Below are 21,826 nucleotides of genomic sequence, written 5' to 3'. Positions count from 1 at the left end.
AGGGGAATCCATTTTTCCTCATTTCTTTTCTAAAGTGACTTGGTCTCCATACCATCATTCCCTGATTTGTGATTCCTCTTTGGAGCTGGTAGAGGCTCCCTGTCCCTGTTTGTCCTCTCTTCCCACAGATGGCTTAACAAGCCCACAGTTACTTATATCTGAGATGACAGCACAAGTGATTTTCTCCAAATGCAAACAAATGCAGCATCAGAGTAGGCTATAAAAGGGCCAGTAATTAAAAAAAACTCCTGTGACCAAACACATCGGTCTAACAAAGTTTGAGGTTGTTGCTGTTTTTTTTAGCCAGTTAGAATACGCCAAACTGGATAATTAGTTACACTCAAATTAATTAGTCTGACAGAAGTGAACCATCATCACTGGGCCAGTTTCTCAGATGCTGCAAATCAGTATATCTCCCCGGACTTCAGAGGAGCCACGTCAATTCACACCAAATGTGTTTGGGAGAATCCAGAAGGAATACAGGTGTTGTATTCATATAATTGGCCCTAGGAAGATGAGGCAAACCGGTTTGGGGAGAAAAAAAAAATCAATCACCAGAAGACCCTTCACTTATCCCTGCAAAAATTCACAGGACTTCAGCAAGTCTGGCTGCTAACTTCAAACGTGGCACAACCCAGGGCTTCCCTGGAGTCTGAGGCCTTCAGTGTATTCTGCCCCACACCCACCTGATGGAAGTCCCAAACACAAGAGGCATAAAACCAAAGAGCTGACCCAATGGTAACTATCAAAACCAGACCTGATGAGACTCCACATGGGTAACACAGGCTGATAGGAAAGCTAGGTGGCTGACCTCTTAGAAGTCAGTGGCTGGAAAGAAGTTAGGTGAGGGCGAGGGAAGAATGGAAGCTTGTGGGTCCAGACAGTGGGAGATGGCATTGTGGCATGTTGACCACTGGATGCCATTGTTGATCTGCAGAAAAACAGCTGCTAGCCATAAAAATGGCTGTATTTTGGACACCATCTTGTGCCTGTTTTGCTAATGTCTGGTACAGGCTGCTAGAATGCCATGGCTAGTCTCATTTTTAACTTTCCCTGTTGTTTCATGTTCACAATGAATCACTCCACCGTAGTGCGACTGTGGCTTTATATCCAAATACTGTATATACCTTACCCACAATCCTGTGCTGGAGACATGCAAACACACTGAGATCCAACCTGTTTTTGTCCTGGGCTGCAGTTACCTCTAACTTTAGTTTGCTCATCTGAAAAAGAAAGACGGTATTGTCAGAGCTACTTCCTGAAATAACTGATAAAAAGATGAACAGAAACTAGAAATGTGCTGTCACAGCTAGAGTGGGTTTATTTTAATTTAGCCTGACCTCCCATAACAAGAGGTGATACGCATTGTTCTTCAGTTAGCAGGGACACCCAGGTCTAAGTCAAACATTTAAAAACAATCCAAGTATGAATAGAAATCACACCACACAAAGGACAGAACTGCAAAAAGTTCAGAACATCAAGGTGAAGGGGATGGGGTGGAAGCTCTGTAGTCAGCACCTACACAGAAAACATAAAAGAGCTTTTCCACACCTAGTTGTAAAGCACAAAGTCAGTTCAGCCAAAAGATTCTTCCCCTGAGCTGAAATAGTACCCAAATCGTGGTGCCATTTTCCCTTGCTGTTATTATCTATTGGCTTATTTTACAAGACTTACAGTTATTTTTGAATATATTTATTTACATTGTTCTCATCACTTTGGTATTTTTGGAGAATTACAGAAATTAACATGCATGACTGTTGCCAACAACTGACACAAACCAAACTGCCTCTACCACTCTTGCCCCTGAACAGTTAAAGAAAGCAAAAGTTGGAGTGAACAAGTATATCTCACAAAAATCCTCAGACTCAGACTCTGATGGATTGTAGGATACAGCAAATTCTGAAATGAAAGGCTATCCACTGAAAATATCCTGCTGCCCATGTGCCAGACTTCCCCTCTGGAGAGGCACAGGAAAGGGCATTCCAGTGGAACCCAGGTGGCATTAAAAGATATAGGCAATTCCCAAGATGGCCATACCTTCAGGTCTTTATAGAAGATAACATCCTTAAGCTGTACCTAGAAGTTGTCTGGGAACAATTTCAATTAAAAGAATGCAGGTGTCATGCATCTACTCTAGTCTGCACTTCCGAAGAGGTAGGTAGGGAGGTATGTAGATTTCTGCTGAGTTCAAGAAGCTTCCAAGTGGGTTCTTAAGTAGATTCCAATGTAAAGAGCACATTACAAAGGTCTGGCTTGGTGGTGCTCGATGGATGGAAGTTGGTTAACCTTGAGGAAGGTCTTGAAATCTTGTTTCATGGGATTTCCTCAAAATGTTCAGGCCATGTCTTGACAAAGGGATAGTTAACCGTGGTGAAGCTCGCAGACAGGAAAGGTTGAAATTTTGGGGCCAGCTCTGCTGTCTGATAACTACAACTAGGTATGTGCAATAGTCCTCTCCTGTTTTTCTGAACACTGTAGAGCAAGAAATGCAAGAAAGAAGCATAAACTGAGAAGTAAAGGGAAAGATCCAGTTCATTTAACCACTTACTTTCAGACCTTTGCTACAGCTTCTTTGAAGCCACAGGCAACAGCAGCAGTAAGTGCAGATGCTCCTTTGGAATGGAAAGAAACCATTATTCATGGCAGGCTTCCAGTTAACCGTGTAACTTGCCATGTGACATCTTCCATAACTGCCATTTGGGATGGCTCACTCTTAGACCATTTTGCAAGAACAGGATGTGGGCCAGGGCTCGGCTTAACTTTCAAGGCTTTAACTTGATTGGAAACGAGTTTGGAAAAAACAAATGCACAACTACAAAGTGTAGAGTAAGTAGCTAGGTGTAGTATTAGTGAAAAAGGATATTGGATTTATAGTGGATCACACAATGAATATGAGCCAACAAGGAAATTCAGTTATTAAAAAGGTTAATATTATTCTGGGGTGCATTAATAGGAGCGTCATATGTAAGATATGGAAGGTAATTGTCCCACACTACTTGGTGCTGGTGAGGCCTTAGGTGGAGTTCTATGTCCAATTTTGGGTGTCACACTTCAGGAAAAATGTGAACAAACTGGAAAGAGTCCGTAGCGGTACAACAGAAATAACACAAAGTTTAGAAAACCTGATCTATGAGGAAAGGTTAATGAATTGGGCATGTTTAGTCTTGAGAAAAGAAGACTGAGGGGGGACATAATAACAGTTATCAAATATGTTAACGACTATTATAAAGAGGACTGTGATCAATTGCTCTCCATGTCCTTTTGAGGTAGGACAAGTAGTAATGGGCTAATCTGCAGCAAGGGAGATGTAGATATAGTTTAGATATTAAGAAAAAAACTTTCTAACTATATGGGTAGTTAAATTCTGGAATTGACTTCCAAAGGAGATTGTGGAATTGCCATCATTGGAGGTTTTTCAGAACAGGTTAGACAAACATCTGTCAGGGATGGTCTAGCTTTACTTGATCCTGCCTCAGAGCAAGGGGGTGGATTTGATGACTTCTCGAGGTCCTTCCAGCCCTACATTTCTATGTTTCTATAATTACAGGCCTTATTTTTTCTCCTTTAAAAAATGCACTTCTAAATATTAGATGTCACATGAAATACCACCCATGTTAAGTATTAAGAAGTTCAAAGCTCCTCAGCCTGCAAGGATCTGGGTTAGATGTAAAAGAACATATCCTTACAACAGGGTCAGTGGTGGTGACATTCCCTGTTTAAGAAAATAGACAAGTGCCCTTGAAGAGATGGGAGGAGCAAAATGGCGTGAAATAAAATTCACTAACACAACCCTGTTGGAGAGCGCTAAGCACCTGGCAAAGGAATTTGTCTGGCTGAGAAGAAAAGTTTCTGAGCATATAAAGAAAATGATGAGCAGTCTAGTGTAGCCAGAGAGACAAAACATAATGTGCAGCAGAGAATGGTGAACAAGACAGTAAGCAATCACCTTCATCGCACGTTTGCTTTCCAGACTAGGCAAGCTCCATAAGAACACATCTGGGGATGGGTGAGGATTAGGAGAGTACCACACATGATAATATATGAAATAGGTCAGACAATACTAACAAAACTATTGCATGGTAATGGAGACCTTGTTAGCTACAGCCCAGTCTCTAATCTCCCTTTATGAGCAAGCTAATGGAAAAGGTAGCCAAAACAGTGTCAGGTGCCAGTAACCTGTACCCATCTCAGTCAGGCTTCAGGGCAAGGCATGGTATTTAGAGAACGCATTGCTGTGGTGGATGATCTCCTCTTGTCCACAGAAGCAGTGGAAGCATGTCTTTGTGGCATTTGATATGGGCAATTGCCACATATGCCTGTACTTTCTCCAAAAAGCTGCAAGGATGAACCCAAAGTTCACCCAAAGGCTCAGTGCTTCCTCTCATCAAAAGCAGAGGGCCATTATGAACAACTGTTCCTTCGGCTCCAAAGCCTGCATGTGCACAGTCTCACAAGGCCTGATCTATATTGATCTATATGAAGCTCCAGGGAGAACTGGTAAGATAACACAAGCTGAGGTTTCAGCACCATGCAGGTGACATCCAGTTCTACATTTCCTTTGCTTCAAACATAAATACTACCATCTCCTAGCTTTCACAATGCCTAGTAGGTACAGTTGAAGAAAAAAGTCTATCTGCAGCCTAACAACTTCACTGCTAATAAGTGATAGGTTATAACTCAGTCATAAGTATGAACTCGATGTAGGAATAACTGTATGAAATTCTATGGCCTGTGTTATGCAGGAGGTTAGACTGGATGATTATAATAATCCTTTCTGGCTTTAAAATTTGCCACACATCATGCAATGCTCCACAGTTAGTTAAATCTGATTTGAGTTACACTGTTAAAAAAAAAGATTGATCCCACCCTGTTATCTGAAATGAAAAGATACTAGTCAGAGGCAGACCAGGGGTACTAACCTTTTTCACACGTAAGTGATCTCAGTATAGGAGGTGTCCATGATACCTCTTTCCTACAAATGTACTGCTTTCCACCAGTGACAATGAAGCCAGCTGGGCAGCGTAGCTGGATGGTTTCCCCGACCTTGTATTCATTTTTTAATGGGGAGATTGTGATGCCCTCAGACACTGATGGTTTAGGGCACATTGATACTATAGTAAAGAGACAATTCAAATAAGTATATCAATTTGTGGTAATAAACACGGTAATTAAAGTGGGTAAGATATATCTATTTAAAAAATGTTGTGACCATTTTCACAAACACACTGACCTCTTTCATTTGATATTCTAAAATTTGGCTTTAAAAAAAAAAAGCCCACAATTTTGAGTTTTGAAAAATTTTGACCTGCTCTCATGGTAACATTCCATCTATTACATTTGTCTATCAGTTACTAAAAAGGAATAAGAAAAAATGTTTATAAAGTATATATAATAGTTTAATAACACTTGTAGAATACTGGCACAGCATGCTACAAATATTAAAAAGAGGCAATTAGAGAATCTTATCCAACTATTTACAATATGAAATTATTAATAAAGTGAATGGTGGTAGAAACATTGTAAATATATTAAATAAGAAATTCATGCTGAAATATACAACCTGAAGATTCAAATCAATGCAAATGCATTGAGTTCTTGCCAACTCTTTGAATCTCTCTCACTGATAGATTCAGAATAAGTTCTAGCTTTACTTGTTGATTACACTGTAAGCACATCAGGATATGGGTTTTATGGCTCAGATTTCCAAAACAGTCTAGGGGTTTAGACACACATCCTCCACAGAAATTAATGGAAACGGAATGTGTAAGTCCCCTAGAGACTGCTTTGGAAATCTTATCCTATGTAACTTGTGTGTCCAATCTGAGAATGCTAGTTTGTTCAATCTGATTGTCACAAAATTTACAGCTCACTTGGATGGGTCTGGAAGTGAAATGCAAGTACTGCTACTGAAGACATTTAAACTCAGACTAGAAAAGGAACTAGAAAGTATCTGTCTTCAGGTTTTCTATAGCACGCAGCAGGATAGTATCTTATTGATTATAGAATATGCTATAGGAACAATCCTGCATTGCAAAGGGAACAAATACGTTGACCCAGGAGGTCTCTGTGACCTCTGACTTCTATCAATCATTAATTTCTTCTTAAGACACAATTACAGATTATTTTATTAAAAATGGAACCATTCTATTGCTTATTATATATTCTTCTTCTGAGTTTTGTTGAGCCTAACTGTTCTCTTCTTTCTTACATTGGCACTCAACAGGCTGCTGTGCCCAGGTATGATCTGGTAGACACCTGAGGAACGGATAGCCAATGAGATCATATCCAGTCATGCAGGCGATTTCAGCTTCTTCCCCAAATGCATAATCATTCTTTTCATTCTACAATTAAATCAAATCCTTTGTAAGTGGAACACTCACTGACATAAGAAACAGATTCTCAGGACCATAGTATTGCAATTGTCATAATTTTTTTCCCTTTCTCTGATGCAAAAGCCATGCATCCCATTTGTCTGTCCATCCAGGCACTAATATTGTCATGCATTCACCCCGTTAGTATCGGCACACTGGTTACAACATTTGGGTTCACAAAGAATGCTGTGTAAATTGGGTCCTATATCCTTCACCCATCCTTTGTTTTAGTTGTTGCTGAGCTCTTTTACAGATCTGTGACTGGGAGAAAGCGCCCACAGAAAGGGAGCCTTGTAGCTTGCCCTCTATTCAGCAGTATGATTGCTAACACAGCAGGGATGCAAGATATAGTAGATCTCTCTCTATGTTTACGTGCTGGTAAAAGGTCTACTGAAGAAACTGTCAGTCAACAAAAATATTGATCCCAGAAATGTAAAAAAATTGTTTAGGCAGCATATTGATGATTGTCTACTACCCATTTGTGGCACATACACGGACATGCATCAGTATCTCAGCAATAGTGCTTCCCTTGCCTTTTAAATCTCTCTCAATTTTTCACTTTGCAGTAGATTTGTATATTCAATCTCTTCTGTTAAGCTCTTACTGGAGGAAGCAGTAAGTTCTCATTAATCACTCCAACACCTAGCTGATTGTATGCTGCTCCTTGTCCTATCGCTTCCATGTAGCCAAAACCCAAAAAGTCCAAAGTGAAGATGAAATATGAATTTAGTGATTGAGAGACAGGAGAAGGGATTTTAAGGAGCAGAAAGAAAACAGTCAATGGAAAAGAAAATCAGTAGGAAAAAAGCCTCCAAATATAGAAGACTTTGGTGAAAAAAGGAATAAAGTTGGTAAGAAAGAAAATTTAAATTAAAAAATTCTGTTTAAAAATGCACCCATTAATGCCAGCCTTGCTTTTATATCCCAAACAGTGGTACATAATATCAGCTTCTAATCAGTTAGAAAAATGTATTTATTAAATAAAGTGGAATCATGTTGTTCAAGCTGGTGTCATGTACTAATATTTGGATACAATTAGAGGAAACAGTTTTGTGAACCCAACAAGGAGTTGATGAGGCTTGTCAAACCTGGAGTTTCTTGAAGCTCTCCGTCCCTGCACATCACCCCTTATCCCGGGCGTTACAATCGTCTCACCCTGAGAAATCCATTTTCTGGTGGGGATGGCTTAAGACATCCAGACTCTGGTTCACCAATGAAAATGTCCACTTCCTTTCTTGCTTCATTGTCATTTACACAGGGAGCCCCTCTGAAAAATAAGAGTTTGTAGTTAAGGATGCAAACTAAAGAGTAGCAAAGAATCCTGTGGCACCTTATAGACTAACAGACGTTTTGGAGCATGAGCTTTCGTGGGTGAATACCCACTTCCTCAGATGCATGCATGCAGACATCTGAGGAAGTGGGTATTCACCCACGAAAGCTCATGCTCCAAAACGTCTGTTAGTCTATAAGGTGCCACAGGATTCTTTGCTGCTTTTACAGATCCAGACTAACACGGCTACCCCTCTGATACTTGAAACTAAGGAGTGATTAAAGTAGATTGAAGCAGGAGGGAGAGTTCTCACAATATAAGCCGAAGGGGAGGAGAAGGTGGCAGGGAATACTGCTCCTGCAAACCAGAGAAAGCAAGGGGGAGCTCGGCTTTCTTTTCTCCTCCATTCCCCTACTATAACCCATTGAAACTAAGGGAAAGAGTACCGTGTGCTGACAAAGGCCAGATTAGCCGAAAGAAGCCCAGGGAACAGAGGAGCAGATATTGGGCCATATTCTCTGCTGACATGATAACTTTCCTGGATTAGCAGAGAATTTTACCTATTTAATTTTCTTGAATTAGGAGAAACAGGGCAAGGAGGACAAAAGATGGTGCTGAACCTCTAGGAAGTGACTGTGAGCTCAAGTGGTTTGGTCAGTGTTGGGGTTCATCATCCGTCGGCTGGGTCATACCGAAGGTAGTCAAAAGTCTATTCCCTGACTACCTAGTTCAGGCAAGGACTAAGGAGACTCCCAGTGCGTGGATATGAGTAGGCTTGGCAGAACTTGATTGTAAATATTTTTTACAATTTGATGAATATCATGTTTATTTTAAGCACTTTTTAATTTTTATTGACTAAATTTTCATAGTTGTGGAAAACTATCAGGGGAGGGGAAGACACCTGATGACTATTTAATGGCAGCCATTGAGATTTAAAATTTAAAGCTTTATAACTGTTAAAACACAAACTGTCAGCATCACATTTCAAAATAAATATCCTTAAATCAAACTCTAATAAGTTCTCACATAGAACTTTACTTTGTCTAAGTGTAAATTTTGATTATCACTGATAAGAATTTTTGTCACGTTGGGTGTATACGGTGAAATAAACCTTTACTGACATTTACCAATACAAATCTAATCCCCCCAAGCCTACCTATGAGGGAGCACATGCTATGTTACCTTACTTACTGATGGAGCTAGGTAGCCAAGGAGAACTAAAGGGTCTGTACGTGTCCAATAGCCTCAGTGAAGGAGCTCCTATATAGTCATTACAACAGAGACAGCACAACTCCCAGTCCCACCTCTGCAGCTTCCACTGATTGCTACCAGGGTTGTGACCACCAGAGAAGATGCACCAGTGGTGAACTATGGTTATGAAGTTTACTCTTCAAGACTCAGCCTTTGAATGAGACACTAAACCCATTGAAACCTTGCAAAATTCATGTTTTGCAGTTTCAAAGCAGAACCAGGTGGACCTCAGTAGTTTTGGTACCGTTTCTCTTTGAGATTTTGAATTCAAAGCTAAAAACAAGTAAACGAACAAGCAAGCAAGTAAACAAAGCAAACAAACAAGTAAACAAAGAGAAACTTGTGGGAATAGGAGGCAACATACAAATTCATGTAGCTCAGAAGACAGGAATGTGTTTGCATAAAGACCCATGAAAAGAAACAGCTGAGTTCTGTATGATTTCAGACAGAGTCATAGAAAACATTTTAAAATATATTGGTAACACTATTGGAATTCTCTGGGAAGCAACAACAAAACCAAATCAAATTTGTATCAATTTTCAGACATTTTCCTCTAACAGACCCATCCACAGAAACACAGGCAGGAAATTCCTCTCCACTATTCCCTATCCTTACTAGTCACCAAACAGGCATCTTCAATCCCAACCCCTCAGGAAGTGGAAATTCCAGTCTACCATCTTCTTACTTGTCCACAAACATTGAGATGTAACAGTCCTCTTCCTGCTCACGTTCACCCTGGCACGACTTCCCTCCATTCAGTGGTGCGGGGTTATTACACTCACGGGTCCTTCTTCTCTTGAAAGCAGCATCGCAGGAGCTCCAGGCAGACCAGCAACTCCAGTAACCATCTACTGCAACTAGAATAGTTGAAAGAAAACTCCAGTCACTTGACAAATCAACTCTACCTGCATTATTTTCCTTACTCTGTATACAACAGGAAGTCTGGTTGATTAACAGTCACATTTTAAAACTATTTGCATTGTTTCCTAGCAGAGAAACATGTTATTTATGGGGTTACATTTTAAACAGAGATGGGCCAAACCCAAATTTGAACTGAATTTCAGGGGAGTCTAAATATTCCTTTCTTTACACAGTTTTGGTCCCAGGTCATATCCAAAACCAGATGATGCCTATTTTCTAGTTCCACCATATATGCAGCCATTTGGTGATTCCATGAGGCTAGAAATCTTTTCAGAAGCTCATGAGATGTTAATGTCTTGAAATCCAACTCCTAACCTGAATTCCAGAGCCAAGATATCCCTAATCCCAAATTTACTCCAGATCCAAATCGGAATTAAATTGCCATCACCTTCACCCATCTTCTGTTTAATTCTTTTAGTTTGCTTTTCCTTGAAACATGTTTTATATGAATTACTAAATCTACAGATATCTCCACAGGCAGTACATGGGGTTAATGTCTTTTGGCTTCTGTATACCTAGCTTCTAATCCTCATGTGGTCAAGAATGAAAAATAAATACAGTAGTACCTTGCTAAACCCTTCTACGCATTTGTCCTTGTCACAAACCCCAAACTCAATTAAGCCCTGCCCAAAAAGGCTGAGTATTGGAATAACAGAGTTGCAATCAGCACTAAACAGAATTTGCAGGTAGGTTCATAAGCAGTAATTCTTAGATCTAGCCAGGTATCTTAAGTTTTCACTTGTACAAGGACCATATTTTAAAAATATTAGAAATACAGATTCATGTTGGACACCAGATTATTAGACACTATAATAAACAGGAGTTGGCACACATATATACACATGTACATATATGTCATAATATAGATTTTCACTTTCAAAAGGCATCTTCACAATATGGATATGATTAAATCAGTACATAGATAGAAGTATTTCTACCAGGCTAGTAGAAAGATTTCCTGTTGGAATAGTTTTCTACTAGAAAATGCTGATTTGATACAATCAAAACATTTCACTTCTGATGGAAGCCAGGCAAGCAGCCAGGCTAGCAGACTGCCTGCTTGATTTCCTACCTGTCCACCAACACACCTGCGATGGAGGTGGGAGAGAGAAGGCTGTCCATATGCCCACCTAGTAGGGTCCTTGGCTAGTCAGCTGCCAGGCTGCCAAATTCCTGGGCAGCAAACTCTATGGCAAGCAGCCTCCCTGGGTGGCTGGCTCCCTGGGCTTCCCGGCTTCCCAAATGGCTGGTTCCCCAGACTGCCCTAGCTGCTCACCCAGCTCCCATGGTTCCCTGGGCTCCCCACCTGGCTCCCTGGCTGGTTTGCCACTGGCTGACTGCCTGTCTTGCCTGATTTATTTTTATTTTGAAATTGGTAATTGGTATTCTAATTAGTGGAGTAACTGGTCATTTGTAATGGTCTAGTAATTGGCAACTTCCTATTGTAATACGTACAATAAAAATACAGAATAAAAATAATCTGTGTATTTTTTTTATTATACACATTACATTAGGAAATACCAAACCACTTCAACACTTATCATTAAGATTATCACTTACTAATTAAAGAATGCCAATTTATAATCAATTCCCAATTTACAAAATAAAATACAAAATATAATTTAATAATATAAAAGTTGAAATGTTTCAACTGTTCTGACATGGCATGAAAAATGTAACATGAAATTAGGAAATGTCTCAACTTTTATGTTACATTATAAATTATGAAAGTCAAGCCAACAAAGTCCAAATGAAATGTTTCAATCTTATCAAAATGAAACTACTTCCACCTATCAAAATTAAACATTTAATAAACTAAATATCATTTTGATTTGTTTGAAATGAAATTGTGGAACTTTCCTTGGTGATTTTCAATATTTTGTTCTGATGCAATGGAAATGTGAAAGTTTGGAATTTCATGGAATGGGAACTCCAGATTCCAACCAGCTTTAACTTTTAACATTAAATTGTTCAGCTATTAAGAAGAAGCATATTTGTATCATTATGGTATTACTGTAAATACCTGATTTGTAATCTGGTGTGCGTTTCTCACAGTTATCGCCATAGGTTCCAGCCTGACACACACACAGACACTCTGTTCCAGACAACACAGGTCTGCCATTATTGGGACAGGGGGTACATTTACAAGGGTCAAATATGTCCATGTATTCAATAAGAGCTCTTCTGAGGTTGCGCCGTTTAGTCACTGCACAGGGGAAGTTCTTCACCAAATCCAGGATGGGGGCCAGCTAAAAGACAAGCACATAGCAGAGGATCATATAATGAACAATAAAGTGAAAATTTTGTTGCAGTACAGAGTTAGTCGTATTGACTTCTTGCTACGGATCGCTGCAGGGCATCAACATAGCCCAAACAGCTAAAAAAAATCCATCTTTTTTAAAGACATCAGAGCCTACAAAGCTATGTGCATAAGATATTGGGAGTGTGGTGCATGGTGCAATTTCTTGGTATTTAACTGGACATGAAAACTCCACACATCTAGATCACCCATATATATTTTTTCCTCTTCACAGGGGCGACGGCCTAGCGGGCAAGTGGCAAAGAATTAGCAATATACATTTTAAAAATCACAACAGATAAGATGGTGTAAACAAAGACATGGAGGTCATGTACACTCATGGGAGATGCAGTAATATACAGGGGTGAGCAATGTGATGAGACCGATATTACATTTACTGTTTAGCCACAGTCTATGTTTTCCAAACTAGGAGTGGTTGTGGAGTTTGCACAATGAGGAAGGCAGCTAACTTTCTGCACACAACTAATGCATTGCTTTCCTTCTTCCCCAAAACAACCAGCCTCTTCCTACTACCAGGCTCCAGGGGACTCCTCCTTCCCAATGATGTCTGAAAATAGGCCCAGCGACTCCCCTCACTCCCTGTGGCTATCCAGTATCCTTCAATTTGGATGCCCAGTACTAAGGAGAGTTAATTTAACAGGCTGAGGGATACAAAAAGTAGTTCTAGTAAATGTTTACAAAACTCTCTAAAATATTTTGTGTATGTAAAATAATCACAGTCTCCTTCCAGGGAACAAGATGAAAACGAACGAAGGATCTAGTCCAGTGGTTCGCAAACTGTGGGCTGCAGGGCTGGCTTACACTTCCTGGGGCCTGGGCGGTGGGAGTCAGGTTACAGGTCTCCTGTCTGGGGCTGAAACTCTTGGGTAATGGCGCCCGCTCCTGGGGTGGTGGAGCTCAGGCTTTGGTTTCTCTCCCGACCCCCCCAGGGCAGCAGGGCTCAGGCTTGGGTCCTCCCTCCTGGGGTCCTATTGTAATTTTTGTTGTCAGAAGGGGTCACGGTGCAATGAAGTTTGAGAACCCCATATCTAGTCTCTGATCCCCTAACGGATGATGGACTTTATTTTCTTGCTAGCATTTTTCTTTCTTTTCTTACCTCAAAATCAATCACAATAGGATTATCCTTTGTTGATTCCACCCAGTCTGTGAATACTGTATGCTCTGGAAAAGCCCCCTTTTTCTCCCAGGCCAAACCTGCAGCGTATTCTGCCCTTCCTCCTTTTACCAGTGAAATAGACCGTTCAGCTGACTGCAAAAATGATCCTAAAATGAGATTAAAAGTAAGGTTTTTCAAAACATAACCACAACTTTTCTATTGTATACAATGCAAACTCCAAGGATTGGATTTTTTTTTTAAGAAGAGCCAATAGGATTTGATGGTGACACAGGGGCACGAAATTATAGGGTAGGGAGATGGTCATCCCTCTCGTTCTCTCCCATTCCCACTGAAGTCAATGGAAAGTTTGCCATTGACAGTGGCAGTCCGATTGGCATTTATGTGACTCTTGGCAAGACTGACCAAGGGATCCTTTGTAAATTTCTAATAATAACTAATAATAACTAATAAATACTACTAAGGTGTAAACAACTCAGTGCAGAGGAACTTTTCATCCAGATCCAAGGAGCATAACAGGAGTAATGTTATGAAATTAAGAAAGAAAAATGTAGTCTGAATATGAAGAAAAATAGGGAAATTTAGTAGATTGTGGAATAATCTCGAGGACTTCTCGTAAAAGAAGGGGATGAAAGTCTCATTCCTGGAGACATTTAAAACTAGATAGGACATTGTACAATATGAGTAGAAAATATATCATATGGAATTGGCAAGAGAATGGGCTGGGACAGGATTTCCTTAAACATCTCAATAGTTTGGTTGTCTTTCATATGGCACTACTCACGTGAGAGAGGGAAGGCATATTTGGCCTGAGGTGATCAAAGAGTTCTTTCCATTTATGTTGGATGCATGACTACCTGACACTTTGTAGAAAATAAACTGTTCTTTGAATATACCTGAATATACCTAGGGTAGAGCCTCCGTTGCACCAGAGCTTTGCTTGGTACAGCAAAGAAGATGAGGATGTTGAAGAGTTAGTCACGGATTCCTGATTCTCTGTCTGATTTTGTGCCACCTTCCGCCACGGAAAAGTTGAGAGCAGCTTGGGGGCTGCTTTAGTCTCTGCCAGCTGGTAATAGTCGTCAAATGATCATCCACCAGGTGGGCTTGCCAGAGCAGTCCTGACATGTCACCTTCCCACCTCCAGCATGGCCTTACATTGAAAATGTGGAGATAGGTAGCATAGGAGATGGCTATACTAGTTTTGTGAGATAGGATTCCTCAGCTGGGAAAACATGCCAGGATGGAACAGGGGAGAGGATCTGGGCCACAATGCTCATAATGCTTGACTTGGGAGACAAAAGGTGAAAAACTGGCCTCACTGAAATTGATGGGACTTTTGCCATTGATTCCAATGAGGTTAGGGTTTCACCCCAATAACTGTCAGATACTATCACCCATGGTAAATAACAGTACACAGTGCTTAGTTCTCATCACAATGACCTTCATGGTGTTCAGTCAATTTATTTGTGGTGCACGTCGTATGTACTTTCTTTTTCTTTCTGAAAAACACTCGCCTAGTTGTTTCTACGCGGACACATTCCGTTGATTCTTGCTGTGTCAAGCCTGGGAAATATTAAACAGCAATGATGGCATTAAGCGCCAAATATTAAACACAAAACACTAAACAGAATCCTTAGTTTCCACATGGTGCCCCTTTTGTCTACATCTATTTCATGGCATTCCTCACCTAGAACACCTCACTAATTTCCTCCATGTCTGAGATTCTCATCCCCACCAGTTACATCCTGAAGATGACTTAGGTGTTGTGGATTACTTCATTCACCTCACTGTTGTTTCATGAGATATCCCGCTATTCCCCCATGTACCACCAATGTCAGACAGAGCCATATTTACCATACCTGTCTAAGTATGTACTGATGTTGCTGGTACTTCCTTGACACACCCGACTATACTTTATTAACCAGCAGTGGCCACACAAGTTAACCATAACTCAGGAGCACAACCTTTAATCTGAGAAGTTAGGTTTTTAGCTTTTGTAGAGTGCTCTCTCCATTTTAATGATTTGATGATCTTTCTAAGGAATTTACTGCCAACAGTCATTGCTAATACTTTTCATAGGTTTATAGCTTTCAGGTCTAGAAGGAATCATTAGTTCATCTGGTCTGACATCCTGTATCACACAAGCCATAGAATTTCATCCATTTACTCCTGTATGGAGAACAATAAGTTGGGTTTGACTAAAGCATCTGTTCTAGAAGACATCAAGAGAAGGAGAATCCATCACTTCCCTTGGTAAAGCCTAGACCTACATAAGTTTGTGAGGTCAGATATTATTTTGTGAGAGAGCCATATAGGATTACTGAGTTGTGTATGCTAAAACATGAAAATATTAAGCAGTGCTTTTCTCATGGGCACTATTAGCAGAATGATAGGAAAATATACATACATATATATATATATGCTACTTGTGACAAAGCTCCTCCTCTTCCTTGGTGGGTCCTGTGCTTGTTGGCGGATTTGCTCACCTCAGAGATCTTCCCCTCTGGTGGAACCCACAGTCCGGGTCAACTCCTCCTGTGTCTGATCAGGAGTTGGGAGGTTTGGGGGGAACCCGGGCCTACCCTCTACTCTGGGTTCCAGCCCAGGGCCCTATGGATTGCAGCTGTCTATAGTGCCTCCTGTAACAGCTGCATGACAGCTACAACTCCCTAGGCTACTTCCCCATGGCCTCCTCCAAACACCTCCTTTATCATCACCACAGGACCTTCCTTCTGGTCTCTGATAATGCTTGTACTCCTCAGTCCTCCAGCAGCACACCTCACTCTCAGCTTCTTGTGCCTCTTGCTCCCAGCTCCTCACACGCACACCACAAACCGAGGTGAGCTCCTTTTTAAACCCAGGTGCCCTGATTAGCCTGCCTTAATTGATTTTAGCAGCTTCTTGATTGGCTGCAGGTGTTCTAATCAGCCTGTCTGCCTTAATTGTTTCCAGAAAGTTCCTGATTGTTCTGGAACCTTCCCTGTTACTTTACCCAGGGAAAGGGGACCTACTTAACCTGGGGCTAATAGATCTGCCTTCTATCACTTTCCTGTAGACATCTGGCCTGATCCTGTCACATACTAAATAGATCATATGTTTTTTTTCCTCACCAAAGATTACATACCTGAATTCTTCAGTTCTTCAGCACTGTATTGATAAAGAAGGTCATATGTGCCACCCATTGATCCAGAAGTGTAGTAATGAGTCCCAAAGTCATCAAAAATTCTGCTATATAAAGCAAAGTTGTACTCCAAAGGCAGGTGGTTAAGAGCCTTTAGAAAGATATTTGAAAGCTGCAGATCTGACTGTTTCATTGTGAAGTTTGAAACTGCAATCACTTTATGGACCCTAATAAAGTTGGAATTCTAGAAAGAAAGAAAAAATGAGACACTAAATACCCTTATTCTCTGGTTCACTAAAGACGCAAAAAAGCTGAGAATATGTTAATTTCCCTTTGCATATTGTAAAAAGGGGCAAATACATTCTATTTTATGTTTCTTTTGTCATGGGTAAACTAGCACAAATGAAACCAGAGATCAATCCACTTGAGACTACAAGCACTTGGTTACATTCTAGAGGATCTGTCTCAATGCATGATAGACAAATAGACAAAAAGTACTCTTATTAATATTACTTGTATGATGTTAGTGTGTAGGGACCACAACTGAGCTCAGGACCCTTTCATTCATTCTGTACAAACGCAGAATAAGTGACAGTCCTTGTCCTGAAGAATGTACAGCCCATAGACAAGGCAAACAGAGCTCAGAGGAAGGAACGTAACATGCAAGCAGAATGATAGGTGCTATGGTTTGCAACTATCATGTTAGTTCCGTGATTAATTTTAATTTTTTCAGGGTGGTTTTTGGAGGTAGAGGATTCGGTCAGTGTTGCCAATTCCTATGATTTTATATGAGTCTCACAGTATTTGGTGTTTTTCTTACAGTCACAGCTGGAATCAAGACGCTGCATCAGAATCTTGGCTTTCAAGTTTCTAGCCTGCAGGGTGGCAGAGAAAAAGCTTGAAACCACAAAGCAAGTGCACCCATTGGGATCAGAAACCAGAAGGCAAAGAAAAACAAAACAAAACTGTGTTTTGAAAATTTCATGATTCCAAAACCAGTCTCACGATTTCAGGGCACCTGACTCTCAGTTTCTGCATGCTTGGGATTCTGTTAGCTAAATAGAAAGACAAAGGGAGGGAGAGAGGAAGGGACAGGAAAGCAGGTGGATGAGGTTGAAAAGAAGAGACTTTGAGGGAGGGCACAGAATGATGTTGGAGCCAACAACAAATCAGTAGATGGGAGAGAATGTCCAGAGTAAAAAAAAACAAAAAAAAACCCATGAAAAGTGGCACTGATGACATAATCAGAAGCTGCAGCTTCCTGCTTCAGCTGCTTCTCTCTGCTGCTAATTTTCCCTCTCAGTAGTTTCTTTTATCCCTGAGCTCACAAGGCTTGTGATGGGTGTTGTGGGGAAGGGAGATGCGTGGGCTCTGATGGCTCCAGATTGAGTTTCCCTAGACCAAGAGATGCTGGGAAACGAAGGGTAACCCCGGCTGGATCTCAGTTTCCCCTTTCCCCACAGTTGTCCAGTCACAATTTTATTACAGTATTAGCTCCCGTTATAAAGTTTGCATCGAATTCCAGGATGCCCATTTAACGTTTCACATTGCAGTCACAGGGAGATTTGAAATAAACGACCTAAGAGATACCTCTTGTATTTCTCCTAAGGACATATGGAGATATTCAAACTGACCCTTGGTAGCACAAGTTCCAGCTGAAGTTGGAACTAATCCTGTACTCACTGAATTCAATGGGAACTCATGTCAGCAACTCTGATAATAAGATGTCTCAAGCAGGGCACCCAAAATGAGTGGCCACTTCCGAAAATATTGGCCTAAATGCTTAGTCAGGCCAAATGTGCATTAATTTCAATGGGAATTTTGTATGATTTAGAACATCAGGATTTAGTCAAAAGTTTCATTTCCCTAGCATTTCTTAGGATTTTCTCTATGGCTTTGTACCTATCCACCCATGAACAGCATAGGTACTTTTCACGTTTCCACTGAATGTTTGCATCCTTGTTCTTACCTTCACTTGGCTCAGAAAGCATATTTTTTCTAAGTGTGTCCAATTCAGCTGTCTTTTGTATTGTACATGTGATACATATATTTGCATTTTCTACTGGTAAATGTATTTCTAAATGCCTGTGACAAGCAATTCTTTGCAGAACAATTTCCCAGAAATTTAATATCTGCTCAATAATTACTACATTCAAATACAGAAAGGCTCAGAATCTTTGGCACTATAAGATATTTAATCATTCTAGCAACTTGGAAATCTTAAATCTAATTATCTTTGGGTAGATGCTTCCCCTATAAAACTATAGTGATCCTCATGACATCAGTAAAACCTACTTATGCCAGTAGTAAACTTATCCCTTAGAGTACTAAATATCATCACAAATATTTGTCTTGGTCAGGGTAGACTATTTAATAAGATATTGCACCAAATTCTTCTCAGTTACATGAAAAAAACATCAATGACTTCAATTAAAGTACACAATATACTTACTTGACCGTGGTGTAACCCAAGGAAAGCACAATTGGCCAGTGTGAAACTTGGCAGTTTTGATTGAGAAGGGGATATACAATTAATTTATGTGGATATTTTCTCTAATTTCAAGCAATACTGTTTCATCCTCCTGAGTTTTAAATAAGGACAAACTCAAAGTGAAGTCAAAATGAGTATGTTTCACCTGGTATACATTGAACCCATGAGATTCACATGATTTTAGCCAGAGACTTCAACTGGTAGGAGCAGAAGCAACCAAAGCAGGGGGAAAAATGGGTCCAAGTTGGGGCCACTGCTGTCCCCATTGCTTTCTTTGGATCAACAATAGTACAGAGGTGACCCCCTGCACTCTGGGGGCACTAGAACCCAGGTGGTGCCTCTCCCTCCCCCCAGTTCCCAGTTTGGGCATAGAAGAAAACTGCAGAGAGGAGCTGGCCAGAGACTCCAACTGGTTGGAGCAGAAGCAACCAAAGCAGGGGCCTTCAGACATCCAGAGAAGTTGCTACAGTTTTGACTGGGCTTTCTGTGTCCCATACCTGACTGGCTGTTTGCTCCAAGGCCTCTGCTCGCCTCCATCATGTCAAACCTTCTGCCTCCCTCCCAGTCTATTCACCAGAGCTTCACTCCACTCCTCCCCTCATATGCTCTTCTCCTCTCCCCTGTCACCCTAATTCCTTCCTTTCCCTATCCTGGAATTAACATGACATTGTTGTCACCATCACATTGTTCACTGTGCTTGTGTGTTTTACCCCTTTCCTCCCGCTACATCTGTCTTATCTACTAGACTGCAAGCTTATTGGGAAGGGGACTGTCTACTGCTTTGTGCAATGAGGCCCCACTCTTACTGACCCTTAGGAACTACCATACCACACATGTTAAATTTTTTTTAAAAAAAGTTTCCATTGTGAAACAAACTGGCTAGGATTTTTCAAACTAGGATAAATTTTAAAACTTATGTTAACACTCATGAATGTTAGACAATCTTCTGACCATCTTGTAAGGAAACCAGAAAGCCAGGTAGGTTTCTAGATCCATTGCTAGCATTTTTCACCACCCTAATCATGATTAGAAGCAGCAGCTACTGTGGCATATTTAACTATGCTCTGTTTTCTCTGTTGTGTACTGCCCTGTTAAATTTCTAAGGTGTCTCTGGTCTGCAGAGGCCAGCAGTCATTTTGCATTCAGTTCAATACAGCCTGTCAGAAATGGTAAACACACACCGTGTACTCTCTGTGAGGACTTTACTTCTGTTCTTTCTTGGTGTGTGGTTCTTAAGCTAAGATTACAGCCATTCTGGCTGAAAAGAAGTGCCTGTTTACTCTTTATGCATGAAAAACCATACAGATATATTCTTATTAAAAACTCTTCCCTCTCCACTCAACAGGATTCTTGGCAGCTGCTAAGATATGAAAAAATAATAGTTTTTGGAAGAAGCTTATCGCTTCATTGCAGACATTAAAAACAACTATGATTTTTTTTCATATTGGGGGGAAATTATCCTTTTATTAAAAACATCATAAGCCACATGTTTTATTTGATATGCTAATGTCAGCATTTTTGTGATTTTGTGTTCATTCATTTTGGATTCAAATACATATATAAGTAGCAAAGAAAAGTGCTACATATCGAAACTACCCTGTTTTTGTGGAGAATGGTTTCTTGAATTAAGTAGTTCAAACTCAATCTTAACCAATTTACCGTTGCCCAGTGTATTAGGATCACCTATCAAAGCAAACCAGCTTAATCCAAAATCCATTAAAATCTGAACGAGCCTCTCTGCTGATTTCAATGGACTTTAGAACAGGCAGTTATTGACCTGCCAAATACTTCTGGTACATCCTGACAATCAATTGGTCTCAAAGCAATGTTCCTTTTCATGGCAGGGTAGGAGTTCAGTAAGAAGAAATAATGGCAATACTTTGCATTGTATAGCACTTTGATCCTACGAACTGTGCAGTTATTAACCAATTAATTCACAAGGAATGGTCTTAAAGGCTTGTGCCTTTGAAAACTAGATAACTTTATCACAGCTCTTCCTAAATTTAACATACAGAATAGGACAAGTAATACATGTTATGTAATTTGAGAAGGGTCAGAGAAGAGTCATGAATATGATTAAAAGATTTGAAAAATGCTTTATAGAAAGACCCTCAAGGAGCTTAATCTAGTTAATTTATCAGCAAGAAGGTCAAGGGGTGACTTTATTGCTGTCTGTAAGTGTATACACAGGAAACAGAAATTTGATAGTATCAGGCTGTTCAATTTAGCCAACAAATATATAACAAGATCCAATTGCTAGAAAGTGAAACTGGACAAATTCAGATTAGATATAAGGTGCTATTTAAAAAACAACAAAAATAGTGAGGGTGATTAACCATTGGACAGTTTACCAGGGATTCTGTATCACTGGAAATCTTTGAATCAAAGTATGCTCTAGTTCAATAACTATTGGATAGACTACCAATAACTTGACAGTTCCAAGACTCCGGTATTATAAGGCGAGAGTAACCAGAGGTGAAAAATAATGTGGATTTATTCCCATATTTATAGAATCATAAATCCTGGTTGAACTTTATTTCATCTAGGCCATTTTCTCAACTGACTGTCCAGGCTTGGAGTGAAGGGCAGGGTTACCTGACCTGTTAGTCTCAGCTCTGATGTACTCTTAGAAGAGAGGTAACCTATGATGTGTTGATGTGGTACTTTTCCACACAGATGTATGCGTTTAAAGGTATATTATAGGTATCTCTTGTGGCATAAGGAAGAAAAAATTCTTATTTATATGCAAGTCCAATGAAATTTTATGGGTATAAGATGTGGTTCTATTTCCTAGAAGTCATTTAAGGGCAAGGTGATAACCCATGTGTGAAAAAACAAAGTTTATATTTCACTCAAGTGAACAAAATTGCCTATTCTTAAAGTAAGAGGTAATCTGGGTTTGACAATCATTTCAGCCCTGAGTACCCATTTTCCTTTCTCTCATTTAGCATAGAATAAATTTTG

General features: G+C 40.1%; 1 protein-coding gene across 1 annotated transcript in view; it reads right to left on the bottom strand.

Annotated features, from left to right (window-relative positions):
- C6 (complement C6) overlaps nt 1–21,826 on the bottom strand; it is a 38,088-nt gene that overhangs the window by 6,757 nt on the left and 9,505 nt on the right. Inside the window, exons 9-17 of the mRNA XM_030567770.1 lie at nt 16,375–16,615; nt 14,691–14,813; nt 13,230–13,396; nt 11,837–12,062; nt 9,578–9,749; nt 7,527–7,638; nt 6,209–6,341; nt 4,920–5,111; nt 1,133–1,223 (exon numbers count right to left, since the gene is read on the bottom strand). Of these exons, the coding sequence (XP_030423630.1) occupies nt 1,133–1,223; nt 4,920–5,111; nt 6,209–6,341; nt 7,527–7,638; nt 9,578–9,749; nt 11,837–12,062; nt 13,230–13,396; nt 14,691–14,813; nt 16,375–16,615 (1,457 nt within the window). The remainder of the gene's footprint in view (nt 1–1,132; nt 1,224–4,919; nt 5,112–6,208; nt 6,342–7,526; nt 7,639–9,577; nt 9,750–11,836; nt 12,063–13,229; nt 13,397–14,690; nt 14,814–16,374; nt 16,616–21,826) is intronic.

This window comes from Gopherus evgoodei, chromosome 6 (assembly GCF_007399415.2).
Source record: "Gopherus evgoodei ecotype Sinaloan lineage chromosome 6, rGopEvg1_v1.p, whole genome shotgun sequence".
Classification (NCBI taxonomy): Eukaryota; Metazoa; Chordata; order Testudines; family Testudinidae; genus Gopherus; species Gopherus evgoodei.
Note: the sequence above shows the minus strand (reverse complement) of the source record. Positions and strands in the feature narration are given on the sequence as shown.